The sequence below is a fragment of the Venturia canescens genome, chromosome 4 (assembly GCF_019457755.1).
Source record: "Venturia canescens isolate UGA chromosome 4, ASM1945775v1, whole genome shotgun sequence".
Taxonomy (NCBI): Eukaryota; Metazoa; Arthropoda; class Insecta; order Hymenoptera; family Ichneumonidae; genus Venturia; species Venturia canescens.
The window spans coordinates 18843744-18862855 of NC_057424.1; the positions used below are offsets into that span (position 1 = coordinate 18843744).

Below are 19112 nucleotides of genomic sequence, written 5' to 3' on the forward strand. Positions count from 1 at the left end.
TCTTCAGATGCATGTACTCGACTAGAAATCATTTTTCAGAAGGTCAAGATTCCACGAATGAGAATAGAAGGAAAAATCACATGAAGGAAAATCACTTTCACGAGACTCTGACAGTTTAAATGAAAAATATAGCGATTCTTCGCTCAGCTTCGTGCCAAAGATTCAAATAACAGCGAATCTCAGTGTAATTAATTATTATTATTTTTCTAGTCAAGATTATTTCTCCCCTCATTCCTCGCGGGACGATTCGTAAAAAATACGCCAGAAAAATAAGTTTCAACATGACTCGGCGGGTCATACACTCGAGAGTGTGCACGAATCGAAAAACTCTGGATAAAAAGCAGCAAAAATGGAAATATTCCTCGTCGTAAATCGCATTGGGCGTCCTCGGTACAAAATCCATAGCCGATGAGCTGAAGGACAATGAATTGTTTGTTAGGCAATGGAAGAAAGCCGAACGAAAATTGGTAAAAATTTATTATTGATTCGTGCCTGTGATACACGTTAAATCATAAAACTGTAGCAAGATTCGTTTTGTTTTTATCTCAAATTTATTTGAATAATCGTAAGTTTTTGAAGAGAGCGCGATGTTGTCTGAGCTCATTTCGGATTGCTGAAAGCTCGAACGGGGCTCGCCTGGGCTCCGTTAACGGTCACGCCGAGGGATATTAATAATCCGTGAAAAATCCTGCCAAGGTTCTCGTATCCTCGGAGCACCGTTCACCTTGATCGAGGTTGTCGAACTTCCGAGAACGATGCGAATACCACTGGCTCTCGCGAATCGCTTACTCCGATCGCGGATCACTCAATTTTGGCCTTCCACTCGGGCAAGTTGATGAATTTCACAACCAAATAATCGCGCAATTTTGTCGGGGAGATCTTGAACATTATGCGATAAAACATGTATCGCTTCGGCTCGGCCCTGAATCATAAATCCCAGAGAATCGTATAGTCAACCACATTTCCCGAACGAATTCGCTCGTCCGTTCATTGATAAATAAATAAAAAAAAAAAAAAAAAAAGGAAAAACGGTAGGAACTATATAGAAAACGAGAAAATTGACGTGACACAGGATCATCGAATTCGCACCTGTAGAGAGCTTTGGGCTCGCGATCGAGTATCGCTCCCTCGAATGCGTTGTAGATCGACCGGTCCATCAGTCTTCGTGGCAAGTCGTTCGGCGCGATAGCGGAAAGATAATTGGCATATCTTGTGAAATAGTCCCCATAAAAAGCTCGAGTTTCCTGGTCCATCGCCGAGTACATCTTTTCGAAGTGGCTCGCTTGCTGGGACAGCAAATTGCTCTCGCGGATGAACGAACCTGCGGCGAAACGAATCTGTTCAATGAAATTCTCGTGCCTGGACTGAGAATCGAAACGAAGCTGGTGAAAGTTGGAGAATATTTTGATTCTCGCTTCTTAATACCAGGCACGAAGTTGACGACGTCGATGTGGTATTTCTTGAGCTCGACCCTCAGAGCGGTCGCCCATGCGCTGAGGGCCGCTTTAGTCGCCCCGTAAGTAGCAACGCCGGGCAAAGGTTCACCGGCGCAATGACTCGTCACGATGATCAATCGCGTCCGATGTTTTCTCATAGTCGGCATAAACTCTCGGGTAACTCTCATCGTCCCCACGAGATTAACCTCGATCTGATGCCTCGTTTGCTCCTCCGATTGCCACTCGAATTCACCGAATATCATGACTCCGGCGTTGTTGACGAAACCACGTAAATCTATTTTGAAACGTTTTTGTGTGTTAGAGATAAAAAGGAAGCAGGAGCTGCATGACGAGTCAAACATTTTCATCCTCCTACGAGTACGTACATATTCACTTTTTTTCCAAGTTTTTATTTTCTTATCTTAACCACTTGACTGGTGAGCGAGTGAATCCATTCCCGTGACAAAACTGGTACGATCGAGTACGCTACGAAAATCGTCTCATAACTGTTCTTCGTATTTCTCATTTTCAATGCTCAACGCTTCAATCAAATCGAAATCGAAATCGAAAAAAAAAAAAAAAAAAACATCAAAATGCAAAAAGGGGAAACAAAAGCTCTGCAAGAATTCATCTCGAAGCTAAAATCAACGCAGAACAGAATAGAAAAATAGGGAAAAATTAGAATCAAAATTGAAAACGAATGAAAACATTGAAAAAAGGGAGTGTTAAATCCTATCGCAGCCTCCACTTGGCACATTCTGAGGTCGTGACTTACGGTCACCAGCCAATAGCGGGGGAATTTTAGTGAAAATATATCATCGAAATTAAATAATTATTTACATGTCGGTCCGTCTTCTTGGATCCACGATTCCGAATTTTCAAAATTAGGCTTTAGATTCGGATACCAAGTTTCATCGAAATTCATCTAAATTTGGAAAAAAACGCATATATGCGTCCTTACCAGTTAACCGGTTGACTGGTGAGCTTTTTTCCAGCTTTTGTGCCAAATCTGGTACGAGCCAATATGTTACCGAAAATCACGATAATTTATTTCCGAGGGTTTTCGAGGTTGCTGATTCCATTTTCATGTGATAAAGCACGAAATTTTCGCAGTGAAAAATTAACAAATTTCACCCTGAACCCTTATTTTTCACATTTTTGGGGGTAGCGAATTTTGCTTGATTTCGATGAAAGAGTCCAGTGTGATAAAAAACTAAAAATTTTCATCTCATATAGCATGAAAATCCATTGAAAAAACGAAAAATTTCATCCTCAACCTTCGATTTTCCCCATTTCCAAGGGTAGTGAGGTGAAAATTAAGTTCAAAAATCGACTCAGCGACCCAAAAGACCACTGTATACCAATTTTTGTCCAAATCGGTTGAAAATTGAAAAAGCTATTTCAATATGTACACATATGATACAAAACCAGAATGGGCCCGACTTTTTTTTGTACATATATGATCCAATACCAGTCAACCGGTTAACTATGGTTAACCCGTGGACACCGCGCATTGGTGCAAATTTGCAGGGACGAAAATTTAAAACACGCAGGCTTTCAAAATTCCTGTCTTCAATTCGGCCATTTTTTTCTATAATAAAACTTCATTTACCAATGTTTTTAATAACAGTAATCGATTACTGAGGAATTGTTACCCCTAAAAAGTCTCGTTGTAAAACTCATTCCATACATTCGTCGATGAAATAAAAAGTCTTGAAAAGTCCAAGTTCAAATTTGCACCGGTCTGGTGAGTGTGCGACCTTAAAGGGAGTGTGGTCTCTACGGGTTGAGGGCGGGGTGACGTGTATTCGGTGATAATATTTTAAGAATTTTTTTACACTCTACAGCTAATGGCAAATCAATTTTATTGATTGTCACGTCATAATACAATATATGTGAAGAATATTTCCGGAATTTTTAAAACAAGAACATCAATAATTGGCTCGATGCGAATTGCAAATCTTCAGAGGCACTTGAGAGAAAATTTGTGATTTTTTTTTCGATTTTTCGCATTTTTTGTGATACTTGCAAGTGAAAACACTGATTTCCGCCTTAAAAATGAGCCTATTTATCATTGTAAAGTTAATAATTATGAAAAATGGGAATAAAGCTCTCGCAGATACCTGGTCAATTGTGTGAGGAAGTAACATGCCAAATTTCAAAAGAATCGGCCGAGTAGATCTCGATTTACACCGTTCACCGATGGACAACTTTTTTCGGAAGTGCCTCTGCTACTGTCGAGTCTATTCGAGTTTTTAAAATTCAGGAAATCTTGTTCATATATTGTACAATTATGTCACAATCAATCAAATGGATCACGACATTAAATTTTAATTAAATTTTTTTCATTAAATTGACGTTACCCCTTAATTTTATTTTACATACATCTCTTTCCGCTAAGAAAAGAAGCTTCTTCGTCGATTCATCAAAAGCTTTCGGCTGAGCGAAGTTATTACGATCAACGGATTTACAAGATTGCCATTGTATCAGTGACAAATTTTTAATTTGGCGAAAATGTTGTTCGACAAAGAAATAATTTCTCAGTAGAATAATCCGCTTGATAGTAACGCTGCGTAAAATTCACTTACTGTATTGATTCTGTTGAAGATAATTTCGAACCGCTGCGCCAAACTTTTGGACACTCTCGCTGATCGTCAAGTCCAATTGGTGTACGAATATTTGAGGAATTTTGGATAATTCGATCGCGCCAGCGCTATCGGACTTGTGAACGGAGGCAACCACTCGAAATCCCATCGTACTCAAATAAAGGGCGAGACTGAAACCGAGACCGGTATCGCATCCGGTCACCAAAACAACTTGTCTCTCTTTTGGCTCCTCTCGTTGTGCTTTGTACCAACGTGTCATGCCGCAGCCCCCTGCGATTAACCCATACGATCGACCGTCAATGCTCCATTATAATACCGTTCTTACATTATCTACTTCCCATCCCCCCCCCCCCCCTCCCCCGACCTCTCATTTCTTTGCGTTCCAAAGAAATTCACGACGGGTCTGTTTCATTTTTCTACAAAATATGAAATCTCTCATTGTCTACAATCCATTTATATCGCTCGATATAACCAAAAAGTATTGCGTCAGTTCTTATCTTGCAACGTGTGCCATATAACAGTAATTGCCAATTCGAATAATTCGTCATAAGAGACGCGGCAGCGACCGGCGATGTCAAAAAAAGCAATGTTTACTCAGCTATATTTACAACCTTCATGCCATCACGCAAAACGAACAGTTGGTGGCGCGCTGCTGCAAACTCATAACAAGATCGCGAACAACGAGTCTCTGGATGAAACGAGGAGAATTTTATCGTTGTTTTTCCGTTCGAAACGATGAGAGCTACTATACTCTGTCTGTGCTGATGGAAAAGCAAATCTCATTGTCGGTAGTTTCGAGCAACGACTCGAGAGGGCTGGACGCCCTTTTTGGCCCGACGGGAGGGGGATCGCTCGTTAGAAGGGCCTTGACCGAACGGAGAATTTCTCGACCCGCTCTTCTCTTTCATGCACACTTGAAATTGCTGTTAATGTTTTAGCGCGTTCCATCCAATCGAGGTTATACTTTTGAACGTATTTTTTTCATTTAATTGTACTTACCGAGAACGATGAGCGAACATTTAACAGCGAGTGACCAGCTATAGCCAAAAGACCACAGGTAAAGAAGACCGTAAATAAAGGAAAAAGCACAAAATATCAATTCCGCGCGCCACTTGGTACGTAACTTGGGGCTTGAGTTCTTCCAAACGTTCATATTTTTAAATATATTTGTACACGAGCATGTAAACACGGATTTTTTAACCTCCCCCCCCTCCCCTCCCCTCCCCCCGCAATCACGAAACACGGAAGAATTATTGAAAAAACGGAGATGCTTGTAAATTTCGTAACATTAATGTGAAAAGGGGTTAGGATTTCAAATATCGGAAAATTCGAACTTCTAACTTCTAATTTTATTTTCAGACACAAGCGGCGAGTCGACTGCTCGCTCCTCCGTCTCGACTGCGTCTCGATGGCAAGTGCTCCACGAGGTTTCGGGCCCCATCGGACTTGCTTGGAATGCCTCGTGTCTCTTATTACGCTATAACGCAAATTTCTCTGTCTCTCGGACAACCCTCTCATGTATATTCGGGTCAATCCATGTCAAATCGACCACTTTCAAACCCGACCCTTTACGATTTGGCTGAAACTTTGTAATCTCGTTTTTCCCTATTGAAGACATTCATGAGAATTTTTTCAAATTTTTTTACGCAACCCAAAAAAAGTTATGGATTTTTCAAAGAAAAGGTTTATTTTTTTTCACACAGTTGTAACTTTTTCAAAAATTGACCTATCGGGACGTTTTATTTTTCAAAAATTTTGTTTTCCTATGTACTCTTATAGAAAAAAAATACAAAAATAGTTTTCAAAGTCGAATTCTATGAAAATTTTTAGTTTTTTGGAAAAAATCATGAATTTTTCGAATTCTGACACTTAATTTTTTTTATTATCTCGAAAAAAAAAAAAACTTTGATTTATTCTGCAAGTAAGTTGCTCAGTGGGCCGATTTTTTTACAAAAATTAAAAGTGTCGGAATTCGAAAAATTGATGATTTTTTCCAAAAAACTAAAAATTTTCATAGAATTCGACTTTGAAAACTATTTTTGTATTTTTTTTCTATAAGAGTACATAGGAAAACAAAATTTTTGAAAAATAAAACGTCCCGATAGGTCAATTTTTGAACAAGTTACAACTGTGAAAAAAAATAAACCTTTTCTTTGAAAAATCCATAACTTTTTTTGGATTGCGTAAAAAAATTTGAGAAAATTCTCATGAATGTCTTCTATAGGGAAAAACGAGATTACGAAGTTTCAGCCAAATCGTAAAGGGTCGGGTTTGAAAGCGGTCGATTTGGCATGGAATGACCCATTCTTATCGCGACAAAACCATTGCCTCCAACCATTCCTCGACGTTCATTCTTGAATTACAGCTGTCTTCTTTTCCCTTTTCATTTTATTCTTCTTCCTCCCACCATTCCGTCCTTCCCCACCGCAACCCTTCCTCCCTTTTTTTGCTCTCGGTGTTTACATTACGTTTCCGTAATGTAAACGAAAAGCGTCTTTTCGTTATGTATTTTCTCAAATTCATAAAACTCGAAGTTTTATACGAAAAATTATTTTTTATAATCATTTCCATCAAGATTCGTTCTATTTTTCAAAAGGAATCATTTTCTTTTTGTTTTTGTAATCGTTCGATATTTTTTTATCCCGGTCTGCTGGAATTTCGAACGAAACGATAGAAGACGTTGAGGCAGAAATTCTTCGGCTCTTCGAGGCACCGTGAACGGATAAATTTCAATAAATTATTATCTCTCGGAGTAAACATCAGAATTTCACGTATTTCTCTTCGAGGAGAATAAATTTACAATTCGATGGAGCCGACCGAGCGATCGATCGAGCTTTGAAATTTTAATTTTCCCGAATTTAACATATGTTCGTTTTTGATAAGCAAGAAACTTCGAACGCATTGTACGCTTTCATTTTATTCGGTTGCCAAACCCGTTGATCGCTTGGAAGAAATCGTTTCGCCAATGTTACAGAATTTTATGGTCGATAATGGAAAGTTCAAAGTTTTGGAACAAGACACGTTCCAAAATCAAAATAATTTAATATTATTGACACTTTGTGAAAAATTTTCCGTATGACATAATTTTTCCGTCTTATTTTTACGCAACGATGGAAACTTCGATTACTGAATCATTCGATACTCGATAGGAATATTTAAATTGGAAAAAACAACTGTTTTAACAAGATTTTTTTTTTTCAGAGATTTCGCATGTAGAGTGTCAATGTTTATATACAATTGTGTTTGTATATATTACAAATTCATAGATTTTTACAGATGAAGGAAATAATGTACAGCTTAAATCTATTCACGGTAAAATAAAAATTGGAACGCATTTTCTTCACGATATATCAAGAACCTTCTCAATCAAGTCGATAACGTTTATAGTTCAGAAATGGACTAATTTTTCACAGTACATTAGTATGGAAGGTACTGAAAAAAAAAACGATATGTTCCCCCATAAAGCGTACCTTTTTTCTTACAGTCGTGTTTGAAAATTGTTCAATGCCACCGGATCAATCAGATGCCGCCCAGCAAATAAGTCCCCGCTGTACCGTTACGTTTAATTCAATCCGAAGACGCCACTCTCTGCGTGTCTATTATTATTGTTACCATTATTATATGATATTTTGTTATTATAAATTGTATGTATTTTATTTCATGAGTTGCACGTCAGTACTGTAAACCAGACTTTTCATGGTACTCGTCAGTTCTTCATTATTTCGTTACGGTCGAGATAGATAATTCCTTCGGCAGCCTTTATAATGAAAAGTATGGAAAATTAAGAATAGAACAAAAATGAATGGCAATATTACTGTCGCGAGACGATCTGCAAAGCAGAGTTCTGAGACGAAAAACCGGGCACTCGAATTTTTTCAAATACAGGTTTTGTGTTCGAACACGAGATACGAAGCGAGATCGATCGAATTGACGAGGTGATGAAAGAGAAAATAAATTCTCGAATCGTTTCACAAACATACTTTTCATTCGGAAAAAATACACGTGAGTTCTGTTGGATGTTGTTGTTGCCGAAGGATTTTCAGCACGATTGATAGATTATTTTAAACTCAATTCGAATTTTCAATAGTACATCAGAGCAGCAAGCGACAGACTGAAAAAAAAGGAGCTTTTACTCGAGGATGTATTCAGTTAAAAGTCGAGCCTCCATGAAAAGATTGAATGGTTCGGCGAGGGGCTTGGATCGTCTCATTCGTGAATGATAGTTTCACACAGGTGCCTCCTGCTCAATGTTTATATTAGGATTCGATAATATATTGTACGAAGGATCACCGTCCGTAGCCATTCGACCGAGCCATGAGAACAAAATGATGGTCAGTATGAAAAAAACGATACCAATTCCGCCGAGGATGGCATAACGTTTGTACAACGAGCCTGAATTGTTTCGACGACGCGGTGGCGGTCTCGTTATAAGTTTCCACCATCTCATAAACCATTCTATCGCCGATTTTCTTTGATATTTGTTTTCGTCGTGATCAAACGCCGCAATGTCTCTTGGATCGTCATAGGCCTCGAAGACTTTTCTCGCCATGGGATTACTCGCCCCTATAGTCGACTCCATATTCACAACGGAATAGGGTGGTCCAAGTTTTTGGATGTTGGTGGTGCTGCTGCTGCCACTGCCGCTGACGCTGCCGCTGCCACTGCTGCCACCAGTACTACCGGGCCCAGTAACTTGGGAATTGACATTACCACTGGTGCGTGACGTTGCCACTGAAGTTGTTGTCGTTGTCGAATTGATGTGATTCTGATAAGATGTAACGCTCGCTACTGAGCTCACTTTTGAATCTTTGACCACGGGTTTCTGCTCTCTGTCGTCGCTCAACTGTTACAATTTGATAGAAATGTTCATTTTAAAATCTGTTACTGAAATTGTAGATAATTGTTTCAATAAATATGACTACATATGGATAGTGCTGTATAATGCATTTTAGCACAATTTCCTTTTTTAATAGTAGTATCAAAACACGGTACACACAAAAATTTCGATAGAACAGTTTTCTCTATTCGGCAAACTGCATCAATTCGTTAATCATTTAGCCAAATACCAGCGACATTTTTTCAAATTTTTTTGCTAATCATGTTTTTATAGGATAAAAAAAATTAGCTGTGCATTTCAAAAAAATTTTGCAGCTACCAAATAATAGGCTGACGATACGAGTGAGAAGGAAGCAAATTAGAAAAATTTTTACCAGAGGTAAACCTAATCCTGCTCTCGCCCAATTGACACCTGCCAATTTTTCTTTCAAGACATCAGCTACCGGAGAAACCAAATTTGCATCCGGAAAAATGCCGATCCGACAAGTCGGACACGTGTAACCAGCAGGCGCAGTTGTGGCAGGTAAATTTCTTGCATAGGCATCTATGCAGGACCAGTGAAAGACGTGGTAGCAGGTGAGTCGAACACAGTCGACATTTTTCAATGCTTCAGAACACAAAATACATATTGGATTGCAGTCGCTGTCTCTCAGCCATTGCAAATACGATTGAACAACGCACTGCACATGTAACAGACATAAAAGAATTGTTTAAAGATCAGTAAACATTACAATTTATCTTACTGTATAACAAACAACAAATGATTATCCAACTTGAATTATTATTTTTTGTTTCCATTAAAATTGTTCTGGATCTTTCTAAACATTGCACAGAAATAATGATTCATTTGTAACAATAAGGGCGGTGTATGATAATTTATGATAATTCTCTATTTTTTATGAAAGTATTCGAAAGAATTGAACATCTTGGAGTGATTAGATGCTATTTATTATTTGTCACGTTTGACGTTCCAACAAAAGTTCGTCACTCGAATTCGAGGTTATCCGTGGGAGTGTGAATAAAAGATAATCAAAAAAATTTTTAATGATGGCGATTGTACCTTTGGATGATTCGTAACCATGCAATGTTCGCAAACATTGACGCGATGTTCGAAACAAAATTGGTTCGTGACCTTTCTTTTAGGGCACTTGCACAAACCCATTTTTCTTCACCTCCGATCTCTTTTTCCCAAAGGAAGAGGGACAGCTAGAGAGAAGCACACTCGACACACTTCTTTTGAAAACTAACAATATTCTCACTTTTTCAATTCAATATTCCAGTTATTTACTAATTAAAAATCTAGACAAATGAACGGAATGACAGATCGCAGTCATATAAATACGGGGCGGAAATTGACGTTCGTTTAATCCCAGAGCAACCATATTATTCTCTACTACCTCTACCGGTCGCCACGTCGTCTGTCTTCCTTCTTCCTTCTGTTCCTTCTTCTCCTCTTTTGTATTATAATTCTTATGACCGATTATATTCGTCCACGATTTTATCAAATGTGAGTAAATAAAAAGCTATGAATTCTGATCGACAGATGTCACTCGCAGCATATTCCGTTCCGACTTTCAAACGATTTCTAATAATTACCTGGACCCCTGGACCTTGAAAATAAACAATTAGCACGCAATTAGTAACATTTGTTGATCCTGCTGTCCGTCACACGTATTACTATGTGTCAACCACTCCCACGTGTGTACACCCCGGCACTTCAAATTTTCTACCAAGTTTAAAGTCACAGCCAGAGAAGCCCAAACACATGTCGCAGTCTATTTAAAATTTTATACGCTGTTTTTATCTCATTGCGCGCTATCTAAAAACGAAGTGAGTAAACAGAATCAATGATACAGCCACATAATTTTATTCGAGAAAATCTACATGAGAATAATATCGTCGTTGGATTCTCGATCGCCCCGTTGTTTATAGTCGTACAACCGCATATCATAAAATATAAACGTCGTCGGCCCTCCCTCATGAAAATATAACACAATTTCGAATCTACCAAACATTCTTTTTTTATTCGCAATCTTTTAGATATTTGATTCTCGCTCGTCACGCATCCAAAGTACATATACATAAACCTTGTAGTAAAATAAATAATCGTCATTCTCTGACTTGATGATTCTATGGGGCTTCTCTTTTCCTTATTCATCGGTTGAGGTCGGTATAGATAGATATCAGTCTCTGAATAAACGTTTGAGGCGAGTCCCGTTTGTTGATTAACTCATCAATTATTCACAGTGCGATGCGTCTGTGACAGCGGATAATGGCTCATCAATTTTATCTTTATTCCAGCTTATTATTATGTTTTTCGTTTTCGTTCTGTACAGATGAGATACGAGGAGAGAATGCTTCAAGCTGTCGTCGGTTCAGTCGCAATTACGATCGAACCCCTCTCACACACACGGCCTACGGATTTCTGCAGTTGCTCTATCAAAACTTCTGCAAGCAAAACAATAAAAATTTGCGCCCTCGATTTTACTTTCCATCTCTCGTTTGAGATTAGAGTATTCGTTACAATATAGTTACAATTACAATGGTCGATCCAAGCGCGACCCCGAATTCCATTAAAAACAGCCACAATAATTACCTGATTTGGACTTGAGTAGGTTGGAAGTTAGTGTGAGCGCATTGCTCGTTAAAGCTGGATCGGGTTGCGGATCCTTCTGCTCAAAAAATTGCACAAGCGCCTGGCCTACTTCGGCTTGAATAAGGGCTTCTTCTGATTCTATCAGAGATATCGCCGACAATATTGATAGACTCATCAGTGCTTCGTTTTGCATAAGCGCGTGTTGCGCGGTTATCATTTTGACGAGATGTTCCACTCCTCCGTATTTTATTATTTTTGCCACGACTTCCTTATCCCTGCAAATTTGTTTTCGCTGTTTATCAAAAATATAACAATCGTGAAATATTGTAAGATCATTTTCGAATCACTTTTTTTCCAATTCACTTCCGATATACTCGCTGACAAAAAAAAACTTGAAACCCAATTCCTTTAATTTCAAGATCTGATTTCTGCCGAAGGTATGAATCAGCAAGTTGAGTTGAGTTGAAATTTCAGTATATTTCATAGCGTCAAGTGCAATTCGAATCAGATTTAAACTGATTAATTAATTTGTTAGATAACAAAGGTGTAATTCAGATGGAAATTGGGTATACGTTGAAAAATAGTACCTGCTGTGAATAACGAGCCAAGCGATCAATCGATTTGCTTCTCCCTGAACTCCGGCATCATCTTCCGTAGCGCACCAGGCTACTGCTTTTTTGACTAGATCGTCACGTTTTCCCAATAATATCGCAGCCTCCTCTGCAGGATAAAGAAAACACGCAGAGCATTGGAAAACGTGTATAGAAATAAAAAGGACCGATAAGTTCCAAGAATTTACACATCATATGCTTACGCTGTCCCTGAATGACTATCCTGAGAGTTCCTAGTAATTTAAAAACGACGGGGAATGTTGGGATCTCCAGCATTGGATAAACAACATCGACGAGGCCATCGGCGAGTACAATCGGTTTGTTACTCGCTGGAATAACGAGATTTCGTAGAGCGCTCAGCAAAGCATGCTGAAATCTAATTCCACCATTTTTACCGACGTCGTCGCCAAGTAATTGCAATAGTTTACGATGGATCCCTTGTTCCACCATTAATTGACAGTGAGCGTCTGTGCTGGCAAAGTTCCCCATTGCCAAAATAGCAGTCACTTGTAAATCCTCATCCGTACTATCGAGCCATTCGACAAGTTTCTTGTAAACTTTTCCGTTACTACCGTCGTACAACAAGTTCATACTCTCATCTACGCAAATGACAGACAAATTAAAAACTCCAGCCACGACCCAAATGATGCAATCTGATCGAGACTAGGAATGGAATTACCTCCGGTTAGTATAAGCACAATTAAATTGCAAGCGACTTTGAGAATGGATCTCGTTTCCTCGTCCGTACATCGTGGCCCGTATTTCTCGATCAATTGCAAAAGTAGCTCACAAAACCCAGTCTTTGCAAATAGAAGCTTGGCGTTCTCTAAAAAATAATTATGAGAATTTTAAAAAAAAGGACATGCTTGAGAAGCATCATTGTTACTCGAGTTTTCTATTACTATGGATTAATTACCATTCTCAGCTTGTCCATGCACCAGCTCGAGACACATTTCTGAAAGTTCAGATAGAACAGGTTTCGCCAGAATATCAACGAGAATTTTGCACAATCTTTCATCGAGAAACTGATTTCCCGAATCATTGAAAAGACCCAGAGTCAAAAGAGCGTGCATCGCTGCTTTACCATCGTTGTTCGTACCGTCTACCTCTAAAACGCTGCAGATTATCGGTATAACATCTGCTTTTAGTGCCTGCGAATGTACAGACTCACTTCAATCAACAGTTTACACATTCAACTACAAAATGTCTTGTGTGATTTCATGATCTCGCATGGAATATTGTCGAGTTTTAATACGAGTTTATCGCAGTTATTGATTACAAATGTTACCTTTTCCTGCAAGGAACTTTGGTCGACTAAAAAATTCAATAAAAATCCAGCAGCTGTTGTTCTCAATAAAGCTGCACCCTCTGTTCCGTTTAGATTTACACTCCTTTGGAGAATTGTCAGTATTTGACTCAGGCCATTATTTTGTTGCACCATTTTGTTACCTTTTTCTGAAAATATCAATCTCATTATGTTATCGTTCTCTTGTCCGGTTTACCAGCATTGCAACCGGATGGAGAACAAACTATCGATGTTTTTAGATTAGAATAATGCATAATACCAAAGAAAATACCATTCTCATAGCAAATATTGCTCAATGCCCTTGTGGCTTGAGTGACAACTTCAATGTCGTCTCTCTTCAACAATTCCATCAATTTCTCAGTGAGTTTGCTGTCCGTACATTTTTCCCTCCCTCTATCTGTTTTCGCTATCTCGGCTATAGCTTTTGCTGTTTTTGCAACAATTTTGCTAGATTCATTGTGCAAGAGTTTTAAAAAAATATCGTCTATCTCAACGTTGGAATCATCTGCAAAATACACATAAAAATGATGAGTCAAATCAGTAGAAACCCTAAATGGGAGAATAAACATTCATCTTAAACAATGAAATTTGATATACCTTGGATGGATATATTGCCGATACAGCCAAAAGTATCGAGTACTTCAATAATATTAAGATCCTCATCATTTTTTTCATCATACTTGAGCTGTATTTGGCGCAACCGATCGATCAGAGTGTCGATATCTTCTCTTGTTTCACCTTAAATTTTACCCAAAGTTTCTATTAATTTCTCAAAGCTTAGAATTATTTTTTTTTCATTCAGTCTGCTATTGAAAATTTCAACAATTTACTTATTCATTCGTTATTTCACATTGAATATAATTCATTAGATATGAAGCGGAATTTCATTCAGTAATGAAGTATATAAGACATTATGAAAAAATCAAAATTGTGGAACAATACAAAATGTTGATGGCTGAAGAGAGTCTTGAGAGAGGCGGTATAAACCATCATATATTTCATCTTGACGTACCGCATGAAAAGTTAAATAGTCGGTAAATATCCTTTATCATATTCTGGATGCTTACCTTCCATTCCCCCACCTATGTAATTTCCACTGAAAGTCGAATCTGTCGTGACAGTTGGATTTTTTTTTCACCGTATGCGGCCGATTGAATTTCGAACACTAATTCTGACAGGTGTAAATAAACACATGTATCTATACGCGGTTAGTTTTACGTCAAACACTTTGTTTTTTCCTTCCGTCCACCCCACCAACAGATACATCCATTGAACTCGTCGTCCTCTCTGTCAACAGCGGTAGTAGCGGCGGTAGTTTGAAGCGTAGCAGCTTTAAATTCAAATTTGAAATAAGTAACAAATATGGACTTGCCCGTCAAACCTATAAGAAGGCAAATGTAATTGTGCCAGCAATCATCCACGTTCCTCCCATTTTCTTAAATTATTCATTAATTAATGATAAATTCTTCAAAAGTGTACGCGTACAAAGTACAAGTATAAAAAAAATTTGTGCTTTCGCGGCTATTTTGCAAAGAAAATAAGCGCATTATCTAGTGACGAATTACGAATCCCTCACAACCTCCTTCATGAACTTGGCCGATTGATTTTGGATTTTTAACTTTTTTTTAGTGAAATCATTTTCGGCTCTTATCGATGATTGTCAAATCAAAATTGACGCTTGTCGAAAATTAGATAAATAGAAAAATTAAAAATTAAAATCGGTGTGGAGTTAATATGTAATTAAAAAATTCATGAATAACACGAAAAAAAAGTGAGAAATTCAACATCAGTCGGCCAAGTTCATGGAGGTTTCGTCACAGGACAAAGCCACGGACGACGCCACAACGACGACGACAATGATGAGAACTACGTCTGCTTTCAAAAAATTCAAAGATGGCGACAAACAGTGATGTTTTGGTGATATTAAACGATACAAGTACAAGTGATGAAATAGGAATTAACAAGTTGTCAATAACGAAATCACAGAATGACGATAGTACAAAAGAAAAGATTTACGGTTAGTTTACCCGGTCAATACCAAATAACAAGGCTGTGAGGTTTAAAATAAACTTAACCTGAAAATAGTAAAAATTTGAAATAGGTCGTTACCCATAGGTGGAATATTTCTGACCGCTGTTACGGGAATCTCGGCGATAATAGGATTTGGTACAACTCTATCAGCAGCTCGAAAACAAGATCCAAAGTTCTTTGAAGAAGGCGTTATTGGAGTAAAAAGTAACACAGCAGCGAGAGCCGAGAGCGGAGCTTCTTTGGCTCTAAGAGCTCTTGGTTGGGGTAGCGTATATGCGATAGGAGGATGTGGGCTTATCGTCTATGGCATATGGAAACTTTCAGGTGCCAATAATTTCCAAGAGTTTCGATTTAAAATGGCTTCGATTTTGCCAACAATCCCAAAAAACTATCCACCTCAGAGCCGGACTGAATTCGACGGACTCACAGACTTGTTGACTTATGTATCCGAAGACTGGGGCAAGACTGGACCAGAAAGCACCAAATAGAAACCCATTGGTGGTGTTTCCTACGTGTAAAAAATTTACTTATTATAATGTACAGTTTTAATGAAAATACAGAGCTTTGTCTTATCAAACGTTCATGATCCAATTGTAGCAACGAACCATTTATTCAATTCACATCCAGTCATTTCAATTTAATCTTGCCCAGCCTTCCTGCAGCTATTACGTTTATTCAAAATCTAACAACACTATTCAAGAGGCTACAGATAAGCATCATTCGCGAGTTTGCACTTTATTACTTTGCACTGTGACTTTGTAGAAAGTGTAGTTCTGACTCTGCCTAGTGTTCAAATGCTTTGCAAATATACCACCGAAATTCGATATTAATGGTAGTTGGATTATAATTACTATGCCATTGTCTAGAAAATTTATTCCAAGTCCATCCTTGAATAATGTTTTTCAACTTTACGTAATGCAGAAAAGTGCAAAGTTCTTACTTTCGGCGCGACAGAAGTCGCCTTTGAGATAAGTGCGTGTTGTTTTGTTTCCATAGATAATCAAATATTAGCATTTCAAGTTAAAGCTTACTAAAATGCCTCAGTTTTTTATTTAACCCATCAATCTGCAGTTTTCTTTTTTGTAATAATTTGGGATAAAAAAGAAGCACAAAAGTGTGCTCTCTTGCTATAGCACTTTTATCAATTTTCTATATTTCATATTTTTTTATTCGCATATTCATTCATTTGTTGTCGTTATTTTAATTATATCCTTATCTATTTTCTAAACGATTTACATTTATGCACGAGTCCACAATAGTGTTTAACAAAAAATTTTGTAGGTTATGAAATTAAATTTGGAAATAGTACGGAAATTTGGCTCGAGATCGTTGCAAAAATTGATGTTTACACGACCGTATACATAAAAAAAAAAAAAATTCATCGATGCTCACACGATATAACCTATCGAACGAAAAAGTTTTTAAAAGCCACGATGCTAAACGTATTACAATAATGTTCATAGGGATATAGAATAACATCATTGGGTTGTTTCATCCCTTACGATGTAAATGTAATGTGCGGTTCGCTGATGCAACGTATTTTTTTTTTTAAACTGTATGTTTTAACTTGATCGATCTTCGTTTGAATTTTCATATAGCGATAGTCGCACGCACACCACGTAATACATGGTTTCGGAAGTTATTCGATACAAAAGCCACACCGGTTCCATCACGCCTGTGTCGTCAGACAACACGCGACATGATCACGTATAAGGTCACTTGACAAGAGCCAATCGTACCATTGGAATCAAAACGGGACAAAAGCACGCGTGTAAGTCTCAACTTCCGACAATAGCTCAATCCTTATGCTCGTAGCTAGATTCATGTGAAATAAAAAAGAGAAGAAACGTGAAAAAGTTTTTAGTTTCGATAAAATAACAATTCTTAGGTGCAGTACTCGCGTGATTATTACAACAAAACATCATTATTTTCAAATATAACCGACAAACGATTTTACAGACGTCAGAGCCCCAAATGCGTATTTTTTTGCTCGTCGCTGCGTTTGTGTTGTTTTTGAAAATGCTAATCTTATGAGTGGTTATTGGAGTTGTAAAATTCGTTTTTACGATAAAAATAAAATAACGGCGAGTGGCGAATGCGTGAATCTTTATCCCGTGACCTCCGTTCATCGATAACATATGTGTACGAAGTTCAAGTCCAAGCTCGCAGGCGAGATCGTCCGATGACCGCACAGTGACGTGCAAGGTCAAAGTCAGTAACACGGGATCGTACAAAATGCTTTTTTTTTCTCCCTCCGCGATTAGAGGAGTTGAGCTGTCATACATCATCCTTAGTATACAACTCTCTCGATAATTCCATGGGGCGCCTATAGGGTTGTGAAAGAAAAGAATAAGGCTTCTTTGTATCTGTCGAGCCGGCCACCCGCCAGTGCGATTAACCCTTAAACGCATTAGGAGGTTCAGACATATCGCGCGTCCGCGGCTACGGACTACAAACACCAAAGAGCTCAGCTCCCCGTTCCACCGCGCTATTGCAACGATTTAACATCTCATTTCATCCTATTTTTTCACTCGCCTGTCATTTTTTGCATACCCGATAGAAAATATCCTTTTCGCGGTCTGCTGCTGTATTGACCGAATAAATCGTAAGGATCAACTCGGTGTAAATTTTCTTCGAATCGGCCATATCTCACTGTCTCGTCGAGAGATGAGCTAGCGACTCGACGCCGCCACGTAATCAAAGAGAAAGCTTCAGCTAGCTCTACCGCACTTAAGGAAAAATGGAAATCGAAAATTCCAAATTTCAGCGTGCATCCATTCCCGGAATCATTATAGGATCTATCGTCTAGTTGTCGAGAAAACAATTAACGGAAATCACATTTTTTGAAAGGTTATACACAGGCTCTTACGACAGGCACACTGCCTGCGCGACGATTTGTACTCAATGAAATAGGATCCTGCCAACTTTGAAGAGCCAAAAACGAAAATAAGAAAATATAATGTTTTTGGATATCAATGATGTCTCGAGAAAGTCTTGTTACCGATTAAAATCACTTGGAAATGGAAAAAGAAAAATACTTATTTGAGGTTAACGGGTGATACGACATAAACGGCGATAAATAGAAAACGGCTGTTGTCACATTTTGCTTGACGATTCAACTACGAGAGTATTTTAACCGCTATCTTGGTATTAAAAATTGATCAATCTCAACAAATAATAAGTAACACATTATTTTAATAATTGGAAGAATAAATTTTAATCGTTTCTTTGATCATCAAAAGAGCAAAAGAGTTTAGTTGCTTTTTTGAATCACAAAAGTAACGCACGATCTTCCTTTGCGCATCTCCCGCAACGCATACACACAACAAGTTCCACCATTTTTTTTCCAATTTTCGTCTGTATTTATCCTCGGATCGATCGCGACAGACAAATTCGAAAGACGAGCGAAATTAAAAAAAAAATTTCACTATTCATATTGGTCAAGAGGTTATTGCCTCTCGAGCTGCTACGAAACCATTGCTCATAGTCTGCTTCCGCCTCTCACCTCCGCTCTCGTGTGTCGTTATACCAAACGTCTCCGGTTGACCTGATTAATGAAAAACAACAAGAGGCAACACTGCCGCGGGAGGGTGTCGAGCAAACACGTGGAACTGTACTGCGAACTGTGTCAACCGTTGTCTCCCTCGATAAGCGTTAACCCGAATTCGTATCTTCCTCGACTCGAGCTTT

The 19112-nt window shown here is 38.3% G+C and overlaps 4 protein-coding genes across 4 annotated transcripts; 1 reads left to right on the forward strand and 3 right to left on the reverse strand.

The window, feature by feature from the left end:
- Positions 1 to 460: 460 nt before the first annotated feature.
- sro (SDR family oxidoreductase shroud) lies at positions 461 to 7626 on the reverse strand. The gene is made up of 6 exons (XM_043418158.1): positions 7513 to 7626; positions 5042 to 5079; positions 4025 to 4312; positions 1426 to 1731; positions 1090 to 1321; positions 461 to 922 (listed from the first exon to the last, which is right to left on the reverse strand). The coding sequence occupies exons 3-6, from the start codon at positions 4299 to 4301 to the stop codon at positions 802 to 804; spliced, it is 936 nt and encodes a 311-aa protein (XP_043274093.1). The 5' UTR covers positions 4302 to 4312; positions 5042 to 5079; positions 7513 to 7626; the 3' UTR covers positions 461 to 801.
- LOC122410116 (zinc finger protein-like 1 homolog) lies at positions 6941 to 10326 on the reverse strand. Its single transcript, XM_043418157.1, has 3 exons — positions 9939 to 10326; positions 9253 to 9558; positions 6941 to 8885 (listed from the first exon to the last, which is right to left on the reverse strand). Exons 1-3 carry the CDS (start codon positions 10038 to 10040, stop codon positions 8268 to 8270), a joined length of 1026 nt encoding a protein of 341 aa, XP_043274092.1. The 5' UTR covers positions 10041 to 10326; the 3' UTR covers positions 6941 to 8267.
- A 400-nt stretch (positions 10327 to 10726) lies between these two features.
- Positions 10727 to 14708, reverse strand: vimar (visceral mesodermal armadillo-repeats). The gene is made up of 10 exons (XM_043418154.1): positions 14459 to 14708; positions 13989 to 14129; positions 13663 to 13896; positions 13374 to 13540; positions 13002 to 13236; positions 12765 to 12911; positions 12289 to 12684; positions 12062 to 12194; positions 11475 to 11749; positions 10727 to 11326 (listed from the first exon to the last, which is right to left on the reverse strand). Exons 1-10 carry the CDS (start codon positions 14463 to 14465, stop codon positions 11238 to 11240), a joined length of 1824 nt encoding a protein of 607 aa, XP_043274089.1. The 5' UTR covers positions 14466 to 14708; the 3' UTR covers positions 10727 to 11237.
- Positions 14709 to 15249: 541 nt separating this feature from the next.
- Positions 15250 to 16013, forward strand: LOC122410123 (transmembrane protein 242). Its single transcript, XM_043418170.1, has 2 exons — positions 15250 to 15408; positions 15507 to 16013. Exons 1-2 carry the CDS (start codon positions 15285 to 15287, stop codon positions 15908 to 15910), a joined length of 528 nt encoding a protein of 175 aa, XP_043274105.1. The 5' UTR covers positions 15250 to 15284; the 3' UTR covers positions 15911 to 16013.
- Positions 16014 to 19112: the final 3099 nt, after the last annotated feature.